Source organism: Mycteria americana, chromosome 2 (assembly GCF_035582795.1).
Source record: "Mycteria americana isolate JAX WOST 10 ecotype Jacksonville Zoo and Gardens chromosome 2, USCA_MyAme_1.0, whole genome shotgun sequence".
Classification (NCBI taxonomy): Eukaryota; Metazoa; Chordata; class Aves; order Ciconiiformes; family Ciconiidae; genus Mycteria; species Mycteria americana.
The window spans coordinates 23,142,217-23,164,885 of NC_134366.1; the positions used below are offsets into that span (position 1 = coordinate 23,142,217).

The 22,669-nt window shown below is 38.9% G+C and overlaps 1 protein-coding gene across 3 annotated transcripts in view; it reads right to left on the reverse strand.

Moving 5' to 3' along the window:
• LOC142406580 (macrophage mannose receptor 1-like) overlaps positions 1 to 22,669 on the reverse strand; it is a 65,623-nt gene that overhangs the window by 19,868 nt on the left and 23,086 nt on the right. For all 3 annotated transcript variants that reach the window (XM_075495523.1, XM_075495522.1, XM_075495524.1), the window contains 10 exons: positions 19,181 to 19,338; positions 11,279 to 11,392; positions 9,796 to 9,911; positions 8,275 to 8,423; positions 6,515 to 6,714; positions 5,893 to 6,017; positions 4,622 to 4,709; positions 3,545 to 3,689; positions 1,337 to 1,378; positions 1,053 to 1,216 (listed from right to left, as the gene is read on the reverse strand). In XM_075495523.1, the coding sequence (XP_075351638.1) occupies positions 1,053 to 1,216; positions 1,337 to 1,378; positions 3,545 to 3,689; positions 4,622 to 4,709; positions 5,893 to 6,017; positions 6,515 to 6,714; positions 8,275 to 8,423; positions 9,796 to 9,911; positions 11,279 to 11,392; positions 19,181 to 19,338 (1,301 nt within the window). The remainder of the gene's footprint in view (positions 1 to 1,052; positions 1,217 to 1,336; positions 1,379 to 3,544; positions 3,690 to 4,621; positions 4,710 to 5,892; positions 6,018 to 6,514; positions 6,715 to 8,274; positions 8,424 to 9,795; positions 9,912 to 11,278; positions 11,393 to 19,180; positions 19,339 to 22,669) is intronic.

A 22,669-nucleotide genomic window follows, 5' to 3' on the forward strand; every position in this document is an offset into this window, starting at 1 on the left:
TTGCTATATTCTCTAGCTTACAACATTTAAGTTAAAGCAGCTCACCGGTGACAGTCCACAGTCAAACTTCACCATTGGCCAAAAGGTGTGGTCACTATATCAACACTTCTCACAGTCTTACTTGAAAGTCACTAAAATCAGCACCTCTTGCACAGTCTCTGCGGTGGACATCATCTGACAAATTTCTCGCAAGGGACAAACCTTCCTACAACTTGGATATAAATTGATATAGGCCCTTGTGTCATCTCACTGCCACCCTTCAGCCAGCTCAGGAAAAGTTTTATGTAGTTCAAATCTGACTTTTAAACACATTCTTGATTAAAAGAAGTTGGCCTCAAGACAGTATAAACAGGCAACCAACCCCAGCCACCTAGGAAATATGATTTAAAAGCTCTTTCTTATGGCATAATCCATGCCTCAAGTTGTTCTTCCTGCATAGTTATATTCTCCCCACAAGGAGAAGGAGGCAAAGGGGCAAACTTGAGGACCAAAAAGAGGCTGCTAGGTAGACTACATCCCAGATACACTGACAAGATCAAAAGCCAATGTTCTGAGTGTTGCATGTAAGCCAATATCTGTTTTGACCCACTACTTAATGTATCTTGAGTTTGTCTGTTGATAAACTTTACTTTCCGTTAACTCACCCGCCTTACAGAATCGTAGCTTACAAGTGTAATACTTCTTGCTAAAAAGAAGCCACAGATCCAATTAAAAGTAAACATTAACATTTACCTTAGCACATTACCAGTTGCAGATAGATATAATGTGGTGTAACTGCTACACTGAATAGGAAAAGCAGATAATGATCTGTTTAATGCTTACTGTGCTTATTTCTATACAAAATACAAAATACCAAACCAAAATTGTCCTTCTCCCAGCTATGAAACAATCTAAAAAAAGACTTGAGTTTGTTCTTCATATTAATCTGGCTTAATGCTACTGCAATTTCACAATCATAAAACTTGTAGGGAGAACACCAGGGTGAAAAGGATTAGTGCCCATGCTCACATGTTTTGGATGATTTATTCCATATTATTAATGATTTCTCTTACATATCGCCAGAGGAACTTTCTTTCACTTTCACTCTCAATGACGGCAAGGTCTCCAAAGTTCCTTTTGCAGAACTCCCGACCTTTTTCCATAGGAACACTCTCCGTGCTGAAATAATATTGTTTGTCTTCATGTATAATCCATCCATCCTCAGTAGTCTTGTATTCTGTAAGATAATGGTAAGCTAACTATATTGTTCCTGAGATACAAGACATTCTCATTAGTAAAATTTTATAAATGCTTTTAGACATACACACACACAAATAGTAATAGCAGTAACACTTACTGGGTGCAGGAGATTCTGTTGGTTCAGGCTTTACACTTGCCCCTGTAAGAAAAACAATATTTATTATGATTGTACACATTCTGCTGTAAGAGAAAATATTTACTATGACTGATAGTCGTGTTTTTCTATTGACATTGAATTTTATGGTTAGCAATGGATTTAACACCAAAAACTAGAAGGAACTAAATAGCCTAAATCTCTTATTTTTGGTACACTATTCAATTTTAAATACATATTCTTGTTCCCTGAGGCTCTAAATATAAGCTATTCTTAATGTGCAAGGTAGTATAAAATACCTTGAAATTTACCTGAATTAAGTAATTACTCTTGGTATTCACTGCATGCAGAAAACCTTATGTCCCAAAGTATTAACTCCATTAAGACAGTCCTGTATCTCCCTTTCCCCAGGTCACTTATTCATGAATTCTGGCTTAAACCAGAGGCAGCAGGAAGGTAAGCTGAATTATCTTCCTCCATGGTGCCCTAGGTACTACAGAGTGAGGTTCCTTCCATCCGTCTCTGGTTGAGAAGAACTTCTATCTGGATCTTAAAAATTTCCCTAGGTAAAATCTCACTGGAAAAGATTCCAAGAAATTAACTGGTCCTTTCTGAAAAGATGACTTCAGGCTAAAGCATTCCCCTGTTTGTTTTTGCGATGACGTCATGGAGATGGCATCCTGGATGGCATCATTAGCATCTCAGGAAAACAATTTCTAATACAGGAGATCTCTGTCTTTATAGGTTTACAATTTGTTTTCTGCTAAAATATATTTAATCTTACAGATACTGGTATTTAATAAAAAATTGTCTGCCTAAGAAATTTGGTTACTAATATAAAGCAGAGCTGGTATTTTATTGTCAATAAACTAATGCAGCATTTTTATTTTGCTCCCCTCCAGTATAAGAATGTGGTAACATGTTTAAATGAGCGCTTTCTAAAATATTCAAACTTAGGTAGATGCACTGCTTATGGAACTCAAGATTTCCCTAAATTATAAATTTTGTTTTGATGTCTTCAGAAAATAAAAGCATCCAAACTCAGATCTCAAGAGAATATAGCAAGAAACCAACACATGAATATAAAACTCAGTCAAAGCAAAATAAAGTGTCTCGAAACCAGGCTCCATCTTGCAACTACAGATTCAATTAGCTGACAAAACAGTACCTGAGCCAAGTAAAGGAGGGAGTTTTCACACATAAAAATTCAAGTATGTGAACTGATTTGCAAACTATTTTCTAACAGCTTGAAACTCAACTCAGAAAAAAAGTTCCAAAATAGGATTTGTTGGAGAAGGCATGAACTTCTCTAAATGAAAAGTCAAAAGTGAATGTGAATATTCAAAGTAACATTTCCTACTTTTCGAGTATCACATTTCACCTTCTGAAATCACTCTGTGATTTCACACACACCAGGTGAAGTCACCTGGTGAAGTCCTGGTTTCAGTTGAGATAGAGTTAATTTTCTTTATAGTGGCTGGTATGGGGCTATGTTTTTGATTTGTGCTGAAGACAGTGTTGATAATACAGAGATGTTTTAGTTGTTGCTGCGCTAGTCAAGGACTTTTCAGCTTCCCGTGCTCTGCCAGGTGCAGAAGAAGCTGGGAGGGGACACAGCCAGGATAGTTGATCCAAACTGACCAAAGGGCTATTCCATACCACATGACATCATGCTCAGTATATAAAGCTGGGGAAGAAGAAGGAAGGGGGGACACTGGAGTGATGGCATTCGTCTTCCCAAGTAACCATTACGCGTGATGGAGCCCTGCTTTCTTGGAGATGGCTGAACACCTGCCTGCCCATGGGAAGGAGTGAATGAATTCCTTGTTTTGCTTTGCTTGCGTGCGCGGCTTTTGCTTTACCTATTAAACTGTCTTTATCTCAACCCTCAAGTTTTCTTACTTTTGCTCTTCTGATTCTCTCCCCCATCCCACCGAGGGGGAGTGAGCGAGCGGCTGCGTGGTGCTTAGTTGCCGGCTGGGGCTAAACCACGACAGAGAAAGATCAGTGAGAAGTCCCAGCAGGACACCAAAGGCTCTGTATCTTTAAATGCATTAAAGACATGGAAATCCTTATACAACTTTGATATTTCACATTCCCCAGGGAACCATTCTGATAAACAGGTTTTGAAAATTTTTATTTCCTAAAGTTAAGGAAATCAATCAACTGCGATCTTTTCTTATTATACTAATACACAGGACTAAGCAATACCTTTTCTTATCTGGCAAATCCATCCATATAGATAATCACAATGCCTGTCATTCCAAATCATGCTGGAATCTCCACTGATCTCTGCACAAAGTTCAATTCCTTGATAATTATTGGGTTCTCCAAAACCCCAGTTTTCATACCTCACCTGTGACAGAAAAAGTTTTGTGAAGATTCTGTTATACAGAAGGAAAATAATGGAGAGAGGGAGGAGACAGCATCAAACCACAGACCTACAATTTGTTCCTACTGTCAGTTTAAAAACTTAGGTAAGAGGAAACCAGACTCTCCCTGTGCAAATGCTGACATTTCAAACTTTTTTTGAGATTGCAACTGGACTGCAGCTTAGATAACAGTTGTTTCCGATCACACTTGGAAGAATATTGATTTTTTTTATAGGGCCTAAATGCTGTAAAATTCATCTAATAACAATGATGGGGCATGCTACATGTTGATATTAAATTAAGTAAATATCCCGTATGAGTAAAATAGTAGGACATTATTGAGGCACAACAAAAATGTTGACATCTTTCTCCGAAAAATATTACTGCTATTCTAATTTTCCTTTATAAATTCTAGTTTCAGTTTTCTATATGGTAAACTTCCATCAATATATTTTGACCAACCTTGCATGAAATACACTCACATCTCCAAAATCACTTTTGTTTCTACAGTTTTATATCTTAGTCTAAATTACAGTCAAGTCATCCTGGCGTAAAACAACTGCCTTCAGCTCCATGGAATGTAGGCCAATTCAGATAAAGATCTAATTAGCAAAGAAGATAAATACTGAAGATGGACTATTTTACTCAAAAAATCCTTGCATTTATAAGAACATCCTTTTAGTGTACATGAATTTAATTTTTTTGTTGATTCAATGCACATTTTCTTATCAAAAATCAGTATGTTGTAGCCAAAAAAATCAAGCCATGAAATTGCTATTCATAAGCTTTCCTAAAGAGAGCTGACACAGTAGAGGGTTATGATTAAGCATAAAATTACACAGAAACACATACACCACACACACTTGAGAAGCACATGGAATGCAAAATAACAGCTGTGGAAAATTAAATCACTCACTGGAGATCCATCACTCCAAACAAAGCCATCATCAGGATTCAAGTAATATAAGCCCATCCAGAAATGCTGGTGGTAATAGCCATTGTTCCTAAAAAAAACCCCAAAATAATAAATGTCCTATTTAGAAGAAGTTTAAACATAAACCCAAAACTAATAAGGGCATTACAATATTTTTAATAATCTATCATTCACAACAATTACTAAGCATCTCTAAAAATAATCCTTAAAGCTGTTAGAAACAATAACAACCGGGGTGGAAATTAATTAAAATGCAACCACTTCTAGCTGTTATCACTATACATTAACTCAGACAGATTGAAATACTGGCCAAGAAAATGTCCAGATCCAATCCAACTCCTGAAAATAAGGTGGCTTAATACTTTTGTATAATGGTTCAATAGCTACTGTTGCTCCATTTATCAGCTCTCCATTTTCTCTGTAAAGGCACTTAAGGTTTCCAAACACAAAGCTACTTGCTGCAGTTGAATCACACTTAAAAAATAGCATCTTAAACTAATTATTGTCTGCAAGTACACACACTTTACTGATTTATCTGAATTTATTGAGTCAATTTGTTGTAATGCAGCACCTGAGACTTCTTCCTTACTACAAGTATGTAGCTGGGATTCTAGTACGGTTGTAGCATTTTGCAAGGCTGTCATGTTTCAGTCTTGCTTCCTAGTTAGACAGGAATGTACAAGTTCATTGACCCTAAGTCTATTCAGGTCATATTGCAAGTGTTACCTTTTTAAGAGTATTTGATCTGATTCAGAAATCTCACACCTGCTTTTTACAGTTCAGGGACCTACTAACCTTATTTACATTCCCTGCGCAGGACAAAATGAATCTGAAGTTGCTTCTGCTTTCTGATTAGTTCATAAAAATGACAAACAATCAACACATTGACCAGATTTATATCACGACTGTTACCCTATTTGTACACTTGCTTATGTGAAAACAACTGGCATCCGTGGTAATTTTATAATATCCCCAAATCCACAATAAATATTTTTACATCAGATGATAAATGTTGCCTCAACTAGATATCTTGCCAATCTCATTTTAGCATTAGCTTCTGGGGTGATTACCACTAGTCATACAACTCCTGCTATTTCATCAGCTCTGCTTTTTTTGTGTATGTTTGATACGGATGCAGCTAATGAATCCAGACTGGCTTATACTGAAGTAAAAACATACACCTAAAATGAAATATTTCAGAAAGATCAAAAGGCTAATTAAAGTGAATGGATGACCACACTACGGATACTCACGCAATAGAACGCCATATCACATACTGTTCTTCTTTACCATTAATGGAGGCCAGATCTCCTCCTATAGCCCGACAAAACTCTTGAGATTCAAGCCATGTTTTCTTTTGCTCTCCTCTTGAAAAAGGCTAAAGAGAACATTTTGCAATCAGACAAAATAGACCATATAAATCACAAGATCGGGAAATATCAGCTACCCAAAAGCAATTCATTTACAATTAACTTGTTCTGTGGAGATTACAGAAAATTTGAATATAAGGTTTATGAGTGTTCACCTCTGTGAAAAACAGGCTTAGTATGAGTGTCTTTAAGCCAAGCTAGCAAACTGCATTGCTGACAGGAGTATCTGCTGCAAGACAACAACTAGGAGAAAGGCACTTTTAATCTTAAAATAGGAAATTCAGTCTTAAAAGAATTGGAAATTAAAATGAGAAGATCAGACCTGAAGATCAGACTTTAACAGAATAAACAAAAACATGAGCATATCAACAGAAGGGAACAAAATCTCTACATATAATCTGTAAATAACCTTATGAAACAGTAAGACATATGTATACCAATTTTTATTGCATGTATGTGCAGCAAATAGAAAGTACCTTAATGCAGAAATAAGCAACATACTTACTTTGAAACAGAAGCTAATACGATTGTTCGAGTCCCAACCTTCTGGACACTGGGGAACAGGAGTTGTTGTAGGAACAGGTGGAAGTGTCACTCCCTCTGCCCATACTTTGCATAGGAACTTTGCCTTTTCTTCACATTTTATTACATCCCATAATCCACCTGCAATTCCAGTCCTCATGGCAACACAGCCTGGCTTTCTTCCTGGTTGTAAACAGAAATGCACAAAAGCAACAGTTAGGGGGTCATGAGAATTTAGAAAACTTCATATTCTATCCTGATGGAAATTAAGTCTTTGTACAGAGTCAAAAATGTTTCTAATGTTAGAGAGGGCCCAGAGGAGGGCCACGAAAATCATTAGAGGGCTAGAACACCTCTCCTATGCAGAAAGTCTGAGAGAATTGGGGTTGTTCAGCCTGGAGAAGAGAAGGCTCCAGGGACACCTTATCACAGCCTTTCAATATATAAAAGGGGCTTATAAGAAAGATGGAGAGAGATTTTTTACCAGACCCTGTAGTGACAGGACAAGGGGCAATGGTTTTAAAATGAAAGAGACTAGGTTTAGTTTGGACATAAGGAAGAAATTTTTTTACAGTGAGGGTGGTAAAACACTGGAACAGGTTGCCCAGAGAAGTTGTGGATGCCTCATCATTGGAAATGTTCAAGGTCAGGTTGAACGGGGCTTTGAGTCACCTGATCTAGTGCCAGATGTCTCTGACCACAGCCAGGGGAGTGGACTGGATGATCTTTAAATGTCCCTTCCAACCCAAACCATTCTGTGATTCTATGATTCTAATTCATGAAGGGGGGAAAAAAAAAGTAAACAAGCAAAAAAATCTGTGGTTCGTCCACATCAAATAACCTCCAGTGACTAACTCTAACAACATCATAAGCTGTGATCCAACAAATTCTCCCATAAAACTGAAGATGTGGTTAGAGCTAGTTTCTCAAATTTGTCTAACTTGACTATGATTTTCAAAAATGAACTTGCTATATATAGGCCTAGTATTGGCTTCATGGTCTACATAGCCTTACCACTCCACCTGACACATTCAAATCATCATTTAGGCACCGAAATTAAAGAGAATCAGAGGATCTCCTGAAAGGCAAATGCAATATGCCAGAACCTTGAAGGCTGACAACAGTCCCCTTTCTAATATGATCACGTCAGAGATTAAATGACCTCCTACCCCCATAATTTTAGTAGAACAGAAAAAAATAGCAATATTTTCATCAACAAAACTTAGTAAATAAGGAAATCACCATTAATCCAGCAAAGATATTAACTAAAAAAAGATTAAACACAAATCTTCCCTTGGCCCTCTTGTCCTTTCCTACAATCCCATTTTCTCTAAGACCAGAGATGCTTCATGCATGGTGTGATCTCACACACCTCAGAACATGCAGCGAGCAAGTGTACTATGAGATATGACTGAACAGGCAGGACTTGCAAGCAGGGCGCAGTATGCCTGCAGAGATTGCTCTTCCAGAGTAGTACAGACACAGACTTTCCCAAAACAGATGCAAATCAGAAACTCGATCTCAATTTAAAGTTTCGTCTCAAGCTCATGCTAAAAACTCATGTCAGCACTAAGCAGGAAGTTAGCAACAGCACTGCATGCTTGAGAAAGCAGCCGTATATATTTGAAAGCAATTAGTCATCATACCATCAAGCGAGGACTAAGGAATGAAGTAAAAAAATTCAAGTAGTGAGCAATGTATTTTGGGCACTGAACTCATGAAACAGCATAGAACCATACCTACCAGGCATTTCGGAATTCCAGTGTGTAAATAAGACAGATTCACCATTAGCCCACTTGAACGTTCCCTTTTCTTCTACGTCTGAAAGTCCAATCCAAAAGTATCTTTCTGTTCTCAGCCCAACCAGACTAGTCAGATAGGCTTGTTCATATCTGTTCAAAAGAACACAACTGTTAAATTAATACTGTTAAATTTATTTTTAAAAGTTGTAAAAGACTTGTTATTTTCTCAGAATTACCGCTGTACCTTCTTGAAAGTGTAGCTCGGGTGGATTTGCTTGAACAAAGCACGTAACAAAACATTATACAATAGTTACTTTGTAAGCTTGAATACCAGAGTATTCTGCCTTCTCTTTGGATGTCCAGTAAAAAAAGTGACATAATCATGAACTGATATGAAACTGGTGGGAAAGAAGAAACCTGACATGACTTATGTGTTATTCCATCGTATCTTTTAGGAGTTTCTAGTACCCTCGTATTTTAATGACTTCATATTTCAGGCAAATCCAAAACTGGAAAAGGAATGTCAGCATTATTGAAGAAATATACAAAAGCAGAGGCTAGAGTAGTATGGTACTAAATTATCAAACTAAGGAACACTGCAAATTAGATCCATGCAGGATCCAATGATCATGCGGGAAAAGCTATGTTTGGGAAACAAACCTATGTAGAGGTAAAGCCTGTCATAGTTCATTATGGTGTTTAAACAAACAACTCTTAAGAAATGAAAGCAAATAAAAGAAGTCTCCCCTTAACGTATAGTCTGAAGACCACATTAATGTTAAACCATCTTCTGACAGCTGCAGTGCTACCTACATTTAGAGAGCTACCATCCATGACAGCTAGAGCTTTCACACTACAGCATATCTATTTAGAGTACATAGAAACAAATAAGAGGAAGTGTAAAGCATCGAGAGTCAACTGCAAGCGAACTAAGCTTTGTTTCTTAACCCTAACTTTCATTTTCCCAATATTCCACATTCAATAATGAGCATCAGTTTTTCAGAAATTTAGCACACACTGAACCCTGGCAGAATTGTGATGGATTTTCAGGTACCAAGCACTTCTATCATCATTTAGTGTCTTATTTAAATCTTTTAAAAGTAGCTCAATTCTGAGAAGACCAGATAGAAGAAAATTATATCCTCTTGCTCATTTGAACTACGTTTTCAAAATAATTCAGAGCCATATCTCTTCATTTAATAATCAATTTGGATTGCGCATCCCTCACTCAAGTAAAACCCATCCTCAAGCCACTACAATTAAGGAAATAGAAAACATAATTCTATTTTTTTCCTTGACATAACCATCTATAGCAATACTGATTTCACAGCCATCTCTTATTTTCACTATAAACTGAATTCCTGGATTTGAATACACATGCAAAAACTGAGATCTGTATCTACAGATAGCTGTCCTCTCAAGCAAGATTTTTGTCCAGATCAGAATCTTTATTTTGATATTCAGATGATGCTAGATGTTAAATCCTCATGTGATCCCCTCATGCAAGTAGACTTTTACATACCTGTCTTCAACAGTTGCTAAAAAGGCCTGATGCCTTCCACAGGTTTGATTTGCTTGAGAAAATGATACAAATATATTTCCAATGAAGTAACAATAAAAGCCATGTCTTTTCCAACCCTGTCAAAATAAACATTAAGTGATTGCATATGTTGCAGCTTTTCTAAACTTCTTAAAAAAAAAAAAAGAAAAGAAAAAAACAACAAAACAAAACTGGTTTATACCACTGTCAGGTAAGCATTAGACAAAGGAACAACTGAACTGAAAAAGCCAGACCGGAAACAGGCATGATAAAAGCTTTTTAAAATTTTGTTTCATAAAACAATTTTTCACTTATAATAAATTTCTAATCAGCACATTCCACTTCTGAAGGCATGAGAGGCTTTGCTGTGCACCTTTAGTGATCAGTATAGGATTATAACTAGCACATAGGCATTGCACAATCATGAGAATGGTCTTGAGAAGCGAATTTCAGCTTGGCTTTTCAGAAAGGGAATGACACCTCAAACAAGTTTTTTTATTATTAACTAACATTAACACTCTCTTCTAATGTTTTGTCATTCAAATGTATTAACTCAGGAATATGCTTATAGAGGAAGAGTTTGCTGTGACCAGCCACAATTCACACAAATTTCTTCTGATGGTTTTCAATTTCTCACTTATGAGAGACTTTTTTCTACAAGCATGTGCTTAGTTCTCTAGGCAAGGATAATGCCCATAAGCATTAGGATTCCTTTATCTTCTCCAACAGTTGATTATTTGTAAGGTTCCCAGGTACTTTTTTACAAATACTGGGAATAAACATCAAAGACTTCCTCTGCAGCTGCGTAAAGCAGACTTGGGAGAAAAGGCAATTTCTTCATGGAAGACAAAAACCCAGTAAGATTCCCTACGACATAACAAATTACAGTAGGTTTTTTGGAATTACTGAGTGTTATGTTACCAGAAGGCAAGCATTACCAAATAAACAAAAGATCGGCTGGCAGTTCGGAAGGAGCACAATGGATTAATTTTGCTCAGGCACTCATAACAAATTATTCAAAGTAGAATAATTTGCAGAGAGCACTGCCAGAGACCACAGCAAAGCCTTAAGAATAGTATGTAGACAAGCACACCCTTCCTGCTGTGAATATTTTTGAAGAAAATTGTAGGCAGAGCTGAAGAGCAACTGCTGGTACAGGCAAATTCCTTAGGAAGGCTTGAATGCCAATCAAGGGAAAATGGCCTGCTGCAGGGACTACAGGTTTGAGTTTTGGTTTAAGTTCTGGAAAAAGAAAGGCAGCATCAAGAGCCAAATGACAATCAGAACCTAGATTTATTCATATGTATCACCTATCCTATCTGCCATAGAAATGAGAAGGCCAACTGTTCTGATGATGACAACACAGAATGCATTTTTCCTGTTTTATCTGTCACCTAGGTGACATTTTCTCCTGCTAATCATTCCCAGCAGCCTATTCAGATCAGACAGCTTTTTCTTCACTTACTCTCTGGCAGCCCATGTCAATAGTGTCCTCTTCTGTAGGAGCTTCTGACATGGGTTTTCTTTTACAGATGTAGCCAATTTTCTTTTCACAAGAACGATCTGCCCAAAATCCATCCTGAACATAAGAACAGAACATCACAGTCAAGTGGGATTTAGTCTTCAAAAAAGGTGCTTTATGCTTTTAAGTATTTAATTATTTTTTTCTAGCTTTAAAAGAAGCAAATCCTACATCTAACTTCAGTACTTAATTCCATCGTCATTCCAACCTCACTTCTACTGGGGCTGATTCACCATTGACTTACACCTTCTTTGATTATTTACCCTTCTGAATAGTGAACCCTTGGAGGTGACAGCAATACACCATCTTTACAAAGACTACTGATTTAATAAGCATGCATGAGGAAAGGGAGATGTCACCTCTCCCCAGAGAAATCCAGTTGCAACAGAAAAAAAAAAAATGGAGGACTACATTCCCTAATTAATACTTAAATAAAACTTTGAAGATGCAAAAAGTTCCTTATTAAAGTTAGAATTAATTGACATTGTTACTCCTCATACTACAGATTCTGAGAAGAAACAATGACATTCAGTGGGAGCTGTACTGAAAGTAAGAAACCTCACACCATGTTCCTGTTTTGGTTCAACAGATGAACTAAGGTATTGGGAGAGGAAGAGAAACCCCTGTGCAAAGCACTCTCTCATCTGTGCCTTAGAGACTCCACTTTTGTAAAGGGAAAATCATAGCAGTTGGTGGCAATTTCTCTCTTTTTTTTTTTTTCCTCTTTTTTTTCTTTTGTCCTGGTTTTGGCTGGGATAGAGTTAATTTTCTTCCTAGTAGCTGGTATAGTGCTGTGTTTTGGATTTTAGTATGAGAATAATATTGATAACATGCTGATGTTTTGGCTGTTGCTAAGCGGTGTTTACACTGGTCAAGGACTTTTCAGCTCCCCATGCTCTGCCAGGTGCACAAGAAACTGGGAGGGGGCACAGCCAGGACAGTTGATCCAAACTGACCAAAGGGCTATTTCATACCATATGACATCATGCTCAGTATAGAAACTGGGGGGAATTGGCCAGGAGGTAGCGATTGCTGCTCAGGGACTGGCTGGGTGTAGGCTGGCAGGTGGTAAGCGGTTGTATCACTGTTTTTTTTTCCCCTGGGTTTTGTTCCTCTCTTGCTCCTTTGTTATTTTCCTTCTCATTACAATTTATTATTTTTGGTGTTGTTGTTGTTCCAATTATTAAATTGTTCTTATCTCAACCCACAAGTTTTCTTACTTTGGCTCCTCCGATTCTCTACCCCATCTCACCAGGGGGGAGGGTGAGCGAGCAGCTGTGTGGTAGTTAATTGCTGACTGGGGCTAAACCACAACACCTTTTCCCCCCCCAGAAATGTAAAATAACCATCATGATAATACACAGTCCCTTGTGCCACAATATGCAAAGTCCCCAAGAGCCTCAACGAACCCCGCTTCCAGCAAAAACTGTCCCAAAGCTCAACACTACTGCTTACAACAATGAAGAACCCTAGGAGGTTCAGCTGGTGCTTGTGTCTTCTCTGTCCTATGCTGACTGCAAGGCAAGTCTATTTGTGACTGTCTCATCATCTCCTACCGTTTCTTTCTCAGTCTCACTAGGCTGGTAGGCACTTCAGATAACCACCCAAAACTCTGACCTTCTCAGCCTGGAAGAAATCAGCACAACTTTCACAATCTTTAGACTTCTTCAACACATGAAAACTTGCTCTGAAGCTTTGGCTCTCTAGTTGCAGGAAGATCCTTTGCTGTCTTCCCATAACTGTGTCTTCACTGGGAAATTCATGCAGTAATTTCTAGGGACTTCTTAACATGTCTTAAGAGCTGCCTTTTGCAAATATCTTTCTGTTCTCCTACTTCCTCATTAACTAAACCCAAACACTTCCTTTAAAAAGAAGGTGGTGTCACAGAAAAGGGCAGGTTTTGTTCCATAAAAATAAATGATGGATTCAGATTACTTCAGCCAAGGAGTGAACAACCCAAAATAATCCACAATGGAATCATATATGTATTCAGGTAGATAAACCTCAACAAAAACCAGGGAAAGTCAAATTATAATTATGCTTCGTTTGGTCAGTTGATAGCTGATCCAAAGAGATACTGTGCTAGTACAACTTCCATGGAATCTGAAGTTACTTTTCCTACTAAGATCAACTATTTAACAGATATGTATTTTGAAAGAGTTCAGAAGAACCCACAATAAAATTAGCTTTCCACACAAAAGCCACATATATGAAAAGTCTGTATATAGCTAAAACGTGTCATGTTTTTTTAATCTATAACTCTCACAATAGAAATTACTGATTTTTGAACCCAATGGAAAACCTGTTCTGATGGGAAGCATCAAGCCCTTAAAATTTAGTCTTGAAAGAAATATTTACCAGTCTGACTTACTACTTGGTATAGAAAGCAAAAGACTATTCCCATCAAAAAGAATGGTAGAAAAAATAAAGCATAGCATATGTCGAAAGCTACCCTTTCAAAATGTTAAACTGGACAAATGGTAGCTTCTTTGAATCATAGCAAATTTGTATCATATTAATTGGCATCACTGTCCAAAAGGTACAGAGTCAAATTAAAATGAAAAGTAAAAACAATGTAATGAAGGAGGAGCTCAAATAAAACCGCATCTATGACCACAAAATTCAATGAAACATAGGCAAAAAGCATAATACAATGAAAAATTATGTTCTAAATAGAAGTCCTTTTTGATGGCATTGTTGCATGCCTTACTGTTATAATTCATTTCTAACTTTCCATTAGCGGCCTGAGGGCACCAACAGACCTAAATGGCCCCGACCATCCTCACTTGCGGCCTCTACCCACCTGCCTGCCCACAGGCCCTGGGGCTCCACTTAAGCTCAGACCTGGGCTGTCAATCCCTGTCCATGCTGTAACAGAAACACTTGTCTCCAGCCCCAGCAATGTCTGTACCTGGCTATAAGCCTTGTTGATCCAGACCCTGACCTTTCAACTATCTTTCTGGCTTGATCTTGGACTTGCCTTGTCACTATGGACTTGCCCAGCAATCACCGGATTGTGTCTGACCCTGGTTACTCTCTCCAGACCTGATCCTTGGCTTGACCTTGGACCCGCCTCATCATCCCAGACATGGGCTCTGGTCTGCTATCAGCTGCCTACCCCACCTGCCCTGCTCCCTCGCTGGGGGCAGTGGGACAGGCTCTGGCTGGACAGGCTCTGTCTCTGCAACCTGGGCTGTTATGTTTGGCTTGTGGCTCCTCACCTGTTAGGAAGGAGCTGGTCTTTGTTGCTCCCTGGTGCTTCCTTTTTTTCATTATCCTTGAAGGCTAACTATCTGCTGCTACATATATGAGCAGCAGAGAGACCAGCCACATAAAGCAATGGGTGTGAAACACTTTTATAACAGTTCACACTCTCTGAGAACCAAAGAAATATTTAGTTGGAAGACTTCGAAACTTCCTCTACTTCAGTCCCTCAAAGTGAGAGAGGAAGTAATTTATTTCTAATATCCCTGCTGGATTCCAGCAAACCTGTTCTTAACAACACAAAAAACCCTAAGTAACCCGTTCTGCTTTTTTACTTAATAAACAATTGGAAGAATTGATTGCAACCTCTCTAACAAGCTGCGTATACTTGAAGACTTTTGCTCTTTTTCAGATTTCTCTTTTACAAATCAAAATCCCCTTTATTTCTTCAGCCAAAACCTACATCATGCTTTCCATATTGCTTTTGAATGCTGATACAAGTGAGAGGATGACAGCTCTTCTAAAGCAGCAGAATGGAACAGCAGCCTGCTACTTTTATTTATAGCTACAGCCATAAATATATCTATCTATTGCTGTTGGAATTAAAAGGGCCTCTGGGACTTAGATACAAGTCTTACTTAATACATATTCAGTGCTGGAGGACCCCAAGATCCTTCTGTACTGACAGACACTGTGTTAGGTGAAGAAAGAGAAGGCTTGGTCTACCAGAGGACAGATTCTTCTGCTTTCTCCCTCCCCAAAGTCAAGCCCCAGCAGACTGAACTGGTATTTTCAGCTGGTTCTTGACCATAGCATTAAGCATACCAGCCTACCATCAGAAACTCTACTTCTGAACAATGATCATGCATTATCTGGCTGCACTGAATCCTGCCACTTTTAGCATGGCATACATGACATGACTGGTGAGTCCAAATCTGAATGCTTTAAGGCCCTGGACATTGAATTAATTTTATTTTAATACCCAAGCAAATGTTAGATCCCTTTAATAATCTTAGGTCATCTTCTATCAACAGATCTGCCTAGACACATACAAGCAATCACACACCACTGCATATATCTGTAACTATTCTTGCCTCCTTGTAATTGAACTGCTTGTGTGTTCCAGTGGTTCAGTCTGGGCATATACTTCAGGACTTACTGACCATGCAAAGTGAGGGTCAGGACACAAATAGGAATGACACCTATTTTTCCATCCATTTCCTTATCCAGTAGGCTTCAATGAATAGCCACAAGGAGGGGGAAAAAACATTAGGTAGACCAACAGTGGTTCTTTCAGGGCTTGGCATTGTGGAGTGGTACAAATTTACTCCAGACCTTGCTGTTCCTGCCCTGCACTAGAGGATACTGCTAGGTCTAGTTGTAATCTCCTTGCCTCGCCTTTCTCCTAAAATCTTATGGAATTTACCAGATGTGTCTTTCCTCTAATCTTGCAACAGAAACTGAAGTAGCTGTCTCTTTCCTAGAGAAATGCAACAGGTGCTAGAATTCAAACTATCACAAGAAGTGATTTGCTTAGGTTTGCAGAAAATTAGAATCTAGTGGGTCTCAGCTTCTGTACACAAATAGCAATTTTTAACCTGAATCCAAGTTTCCCAAAATTCTATAACACTTGGCTTGGCCAGAAAATGCCTCAGAGCACCACAAAACAAATTCTGCCCCTTGCTGTTTTGTCTTGAAACTCTTGGTTTGAAGGCAGTCAAGTCATTCTGATAAAAATCATGGCTTTACCAATGCATTTAAGCTGCCCTATGTGTTCCAAAAGACTGTAAAAAAAGATAAATAAAAAAAAAAAGATTGCATCAAGGAACTATGAATATCAAGACCAATCTTAGTACTTTTTTTAAAGTACTAGCCAAATGGTGAAATGCTTGTCAGGCCCTAACCTCTTCTAATACCTCCCTTAAAGGATGGGAAGGGTGATGGTGGGTAATGAGGATGTATTGGATAGTGCGAGACCTGAGCATGACGTAAATGGTATGGAATAAGGGGTGGATACTGTCCTGGTTTCAGCTGAGATAGAGTTAATTTTCTTTATAGTGGCTGGTATGGGGCTATGTTTTGGATTTGTGCTGAAAACAGTGTTGATAATACAGAGATGTTTTAGTTGTTGCTGCGCTAGTCAAGGACTTTTCAGCTCCCCATGCTCTGGCAGGTGCACAAGAAGCTGGGAGGGGACACAGCCAGGATAGTTGATCCAAACTGACCAAAGGGCTATTCCATACCATCTAACGTCATGCTCAGTATATAAAGCTGGGGAAGAAGAAGGAAGGGGGGATGTTTGGAGTGATGGCGTTTGTCTTCCCAAGTAACCATTACGCGTGATGGAGCCCTGCTTTCCTGGAGATGGCTGAACACCTGCCCATGGGAAGTAGTGAATGAATTCCTTGTTTTGCTTTGCTTGTGTGCGTGGCTTTTGCTTTACCTATTAAACTGTCTTTATCTCAACCCTCGAGTTTTCTCACTTTTACTCTTCTGATTCTCTCCCCCATCCCACCAGGGGGGAGTGAGCGAGCAGCTGCATGGTGCTTAGTTGCCGGCTGGGGCTAAACCACGACATACTTCCTGCACCAATACTTCCATGTACAATACCATGAAACCCTAAAGTTCACACCAACAGATGAGGGTAGCTAAAGGGCACAGGATGGTACATGAGACAAAACCTCATCTGTGTGTTCCTTGCAACTCACCACCCACATGCACCAAGGCCAGCTACTTTGCAAAACTCCTGTCCCTGAGCAAGTTCTCCAGCCTTGACCATATAAAAGTCCTTGAAGCAACCGCCATTTACAACCTCAATTGACTGACCCTCACATTTGAGCATTCATCTTCCTTCCACTGTCTGACCCTATAATTCTGTAAGTTAGACAAAACATCTACTACATCCTCAACCAGCACTGGCATAGCCACTGCACAGACAATGGAGCACAAAAATCCTCAGGCCCTTAAAAATCTGTTTGTTCAATTACCATGTGCACCATGGCCTGGTTGCCATGGAAGAAATATACATTTACACTCTTCTCACCAGAGCACATCCACTAATACAATGGAGAAGAATTTTTAAAATATTATAATCTTACCCATGCTTCTGACCAGTGCAAAATTCTTCACTAAAATACACATCAAATTCTAACCTTCCAGACACATCTGGCTGCACATGAAGTTCCTTCTCCATGCTGAATTCATACAGCAATGAAACTGTAGATCTGAGCTTTGGGTGGCCAGAGAACACCTCCACAAACACACATAGCTCTGCTCAGTTTTGGGAGATTAATATGCTATACCCTACACAGGCTTTCCTCTTCCATGGATACTACTGCGGTTTTGCTCTCCCAAGGATGCTGTTCTAGTTCTCTTGCTCATTCCTTCCTGGAACTGGTGATGTGGTCCCTTTTTCACCTTCTTCTAGTGCCGCATCTGCTAACTCCTCTGTGTCCCCTACAGCTTCCTCCTGCTGCAGAGCTGGCTTAGCCCTCTCCCACTGCACTCAGTCTCAATTTCTGAACTTGAGTGTTTGTGCACCAGAATGATGGACACGCATGAACCAGCTGCATGCATACATGCCACTGTTGCTGTTGATCATTGCATCTAAGTGAAGCAAGTTAGAAAACTAGGCCTATTGGGGCTTGAGTGCGGGCTTGCCCTATGAGGCAAGCTCTGTATAGTGTTCAGGCCAATTGGGAAAAAAATTTTCTTTTCTTCTTCAATTTATAAGTGCACTCACCAAAAGTACAACCCTCAAGTTTTAATTTTGCAAAATAAGAAAATGCCTTTAGTATGGGTAAATACTTTTTTTCCTCCTGATAAAATAGGTAAACCCTAAAGGAGGTGATACGTTTAATATTTTTAATTATCACAGAGGAAAAATACCATTTTGCAACATCACACACAGATTGACTTTTATACCAGGTATTATCGCAGTTTCTGTAGTACACCTAGGTCATCGATCATTGCCATATTCCAAATGGCAGCCTTTTCAAAGCAGCCTTTTAATTGTAGATATACAGTCACTCAGTAAAGGCTTCCACTAATTCCATTGCTAACCGCTTTTCTCACAACTCTTCATGTGCAGTGCAGATACAAGCATAACATCTAATCTACCTAGACCCGAGATTTATAACTTTGCCTAGAAAAAGAAAATTAAGGCTTCTATTTTCTTCTAAAGATAGTATTTCTCTCTAACATCATTAAAAATTGCTAGTGCAATTTTTTAAGACAGCTGTATATCCCATATTCAATCAGAGCAGAAAAAATCCAAACATATCAAAAATGTCTTTGTAGCTTCCTGAAGAAAAGCATTTACATGTTTGTGTGCTTCACAGTGTAATTAAAAGTTTCTTAAAAAAAGCCCACATACATAAACTGAACTCCAGAAATATGGATATTGGGAGGCAGTTGCCTTCAAAGAAAGCCACCACTTGCCTGCTTCTCAGGGAAGACAACAAAAACAACTTTCTGGCAACCTTGAACAGGGATCCTTCCTCAAAAAAGTAACACCTATAAGACTCTAAAATAGGCTGCTTCAAACAGTAATACCCCCTACTTTTGTGCTCTTGCACAGAAAAAAGCCCAAATGATAAATGAAATTATAAGATAATTAAGTCAATAACTACATGACTTTACCTTTCCCTTCATAACAACACAGTCCTCTTGCCTGTTGTTTGCATGAGTGGGTTCTCCACGAAGCCATTTGGTGTAGGTGACAGGTGTTCCATCGCTCCATTCAAAATACATCTGAACCTTGAGGTCATTCAACCCAATCCACAGCTCATCAGCTGGCTCTAAAACATACAATTAAAAGGTTGATAACAGTCCTTTTATATGATGTGAACTTTTATCTTCATGGAACAGAAAATAATTTATTCTCAGGAAGTTTAAAAGGCAGTCACAGGAAATTAAGGCTCCCTGTTTCATAAAGGGGGCAGACTGTTCCTCATATATCCACTCCAGTCACCAGGAAAGGCCACTCACTCTAGTGGCAATACAATAAGACAAGGCTGTTTGTATAAAATAGCCAAAATATTCTCTTTGTTGAATTATGTTGCAACACAACTAGGTTCATTCTTTTTTTCCAGCTCAAAACTCTTGTAACAAGAGATGAATAAATAGCTAAATAAAATGCTACCTCACCTTTTCCTCCTACCTCTAGTATAGTGAAGAAGTGCCCTCTTTTCTAATGCTCAGACACCCAGTGTTGTCTTTTAGAGCTGCCAACCAGAGTACTTGCAAGTTTTCACATTACGTGTGTTCCTATATTTTTTTTTTCATTTCAGAGCAAAAGGAAATTCATGTAGTTGTTAGACTTTTTTCAGTTTACAGTTAATGGAGTTAACTGCTAGTTTTTGGCTGGAAGGAAAGTGCAGGACTGACCAAGGATGTTACTTTACAGCAGCTGTTTCTTAGAGGTTTATTTGTCTGTGCTTAAAATCCTCCACTCTAACACATTGCTACTATAATGTTCATACTTAGTTTTCTTCTGAATAAACTATTTGAATAAGGAGGATTAAAACTTTGGGCATTTATAATCAGCCTGAACTCCATCATCATCAAAGGGTATTCCTCTCTAGAATTGATTTTATGACTTTGTTCAGTGCAATGGAAAATTTTTAAATTATTATTTAATTATTTATTTATAGCCTGTCATCCAGCCTATGCTAAAGGCAGCAGGTGTTTCCTTTTGTCCACAGCACTGTGACTCAGAGCACACTGACCAACTACATGACAGTCCTTTCCTTAGATAGCAGTCCTTCCAAGCAGAGTATGAACTACTTGGTTGCTAGAACTTATTAATTATGAGTCTTTTTCACGAATGATAGGGAGACTACTTTTAAACAGTTTTTTCCACCACTTATGACCTTGCATTTCTACAGCCCATCTACAGCACTCAGAGGTTTTTCCTGTTCAGTTTGTTATCATAGTTCTTGCCTTCTTCCATAAGTCTTCCTCTAATATCCTCTATCCAGACTGACCACAGTCAACCTGACAATGAAATCACCTATGGAAATTAAAAATAGGATTGAGCCCACCCAAAAAGACATCAGCTGCAGGAGTAGGTCTCTCAGTAGAACTGGAACTGTTTCTTTTCTGTTGCTGCTGTCACTAGCAACAGAAGTGACTGTAAAACAGTTAAAAGTCATTGCCCCCAAGGCAATCCTTTCTGATTAACACATTTCAGATGGAGGTTTTCCTAGATACTCCCACAACTTAAAACTCTCCTGTGACATTTCTCCCATATGCTAGTTACAGGAACACAGAGGCTTCCCAGTTTGACCAACCAAGCTGCTGCAAAAATCACTCTTCCAGCCTGTCACTTTAATGGAGTCAACTCTCTCTCCTTTCTCTTTCCCTCCCTTGTCTCTCCCATCTTTATTATACCTAAGTATGATCAGCCCTCATAGCTCATCCTTACTGTCCTTACTACCTCTCCCCCAATAAGAAAGGCTCAGATTCTCAGGACATTAGGCTCCATTTTCAAACAGGCACCTTTACCTCTTCTTCCAGACTGCTCTTCATGTTCAGAAGTCCCCCAACATCACATCTCAGTACCCTCCTTTAAATTCTCCTCTGCTACCAAAGTTGAAAGCTGTTCCAGTTCCACTGCCCATCATGCTCTCATTCTCTCCTTAGCTACCGCCATCCACACTCTCTCATTTCTTTTTTGTTTAGTTATCCATTAAAATCTTTCTGTCTATGTTTATTGAGCACCTAGCACAGCAGAGGCCTTATCCATGGCCAGAGCTCCTACTGTGGTGGGCTCACACCATGGTAATACGAACAATAAACAGTATTCTTTAACAAAATTATTACATCAAAGTCATATATATAAGCCATGCAAATCAGAAATGGCCAAGAGCCATTTCTGGCTCTGTGGAGCCTCTTCCTACATAACATTTTCTCTTCTGAAGAAGAAATGCTGTCATAGAGTTTTGCAATCATCTCTAAAGCCAGGTGACTAAATACTAACTTGTTTTTTTTTCCCAGCCACTTGCAAATAAGCTTTTTCCCACTCTCTCAGATATGCATTGGGCCACGTTTGTGCCATATCACATGCTGGACTTCTGTGTAAACATCCAGAATGCACTTCTTTATTCTTCTTCATGTTCCTCTCTAAAGTTCTCCTTTGTGGGTGATGCCAACAAAAGCTCGGCTACTATGACAATACTCATCTTCTTGTACCCCTTCTTCCTTTGTTTTATCATGGGACTGTGAATTATTTGGCACAAAGACGGACTTTTGTTCTTTCTGTACAGCACTTATTGCAGCAGAGTTCTGATGCAGACAAGATTTTCTAGGCCTTGCAATACATGGTGTTCTCATCTCAGTGGTGAACAAGGGTGATCTGATACTGTCATAAACTGCCTTAAAAGGCTTCTTTCGTTTTTTAGAAATAGTGCCAATTTTACTCCTCTGAAAAGAATGCTTTCAAAATAGTCTGTTGCAGTGAGTGCGCCATATGCGAGAAGCCTGGTTTCCTTCAGGACTATTTGCCTTTCAGAAACATTCACTTTTACAAAAACAGTGCCGGCACAGTCAGTTCAGGAAAGGTCTTTGGAGAAGGCATTAAACTATGAAATAATCTACTTCCAAGGAGTAAGGTGAAAATACAACTAATTTCCTTTAGAGCCTAACTTCTTTCAAATGTCCTAATGTCTCATGAAGAGGTCCCACCTTTCCTAATAATCTCCTTTGAAAGAGTAAAAGTTTCATGTTGTTCATGAAAGAACAACAAATCACTCTTTCAGGAATGTGAGGACAAGCACAAGTTGCCATGGAGTTGGCTAGGATACAAAACTAAGGCATATCAGCTATTTTATGATTGCCACTTCAAGACTGCTGTTACACTGCAGCTCAAAGCAGCTTACTGCGCTTTCAGTGAAGGATAAACTAACTCACACTTGCCTGGCACTAAAAGCACACATAGGATCAATTACTGCAAAGAAGCATACATAGGTGTGAACATGCTCCTCCCATCAAAAAGCAGTAACTGACCCTACATGCAAAATCAGGTTCATGTAAAGCAATAGCAACCACAAAATCGCCTGAGCATCAGCATGGTCGCATCTCCCCTAATGAACACACAGCATCTGTAGCCTAACTTGCCTTGCAACAACT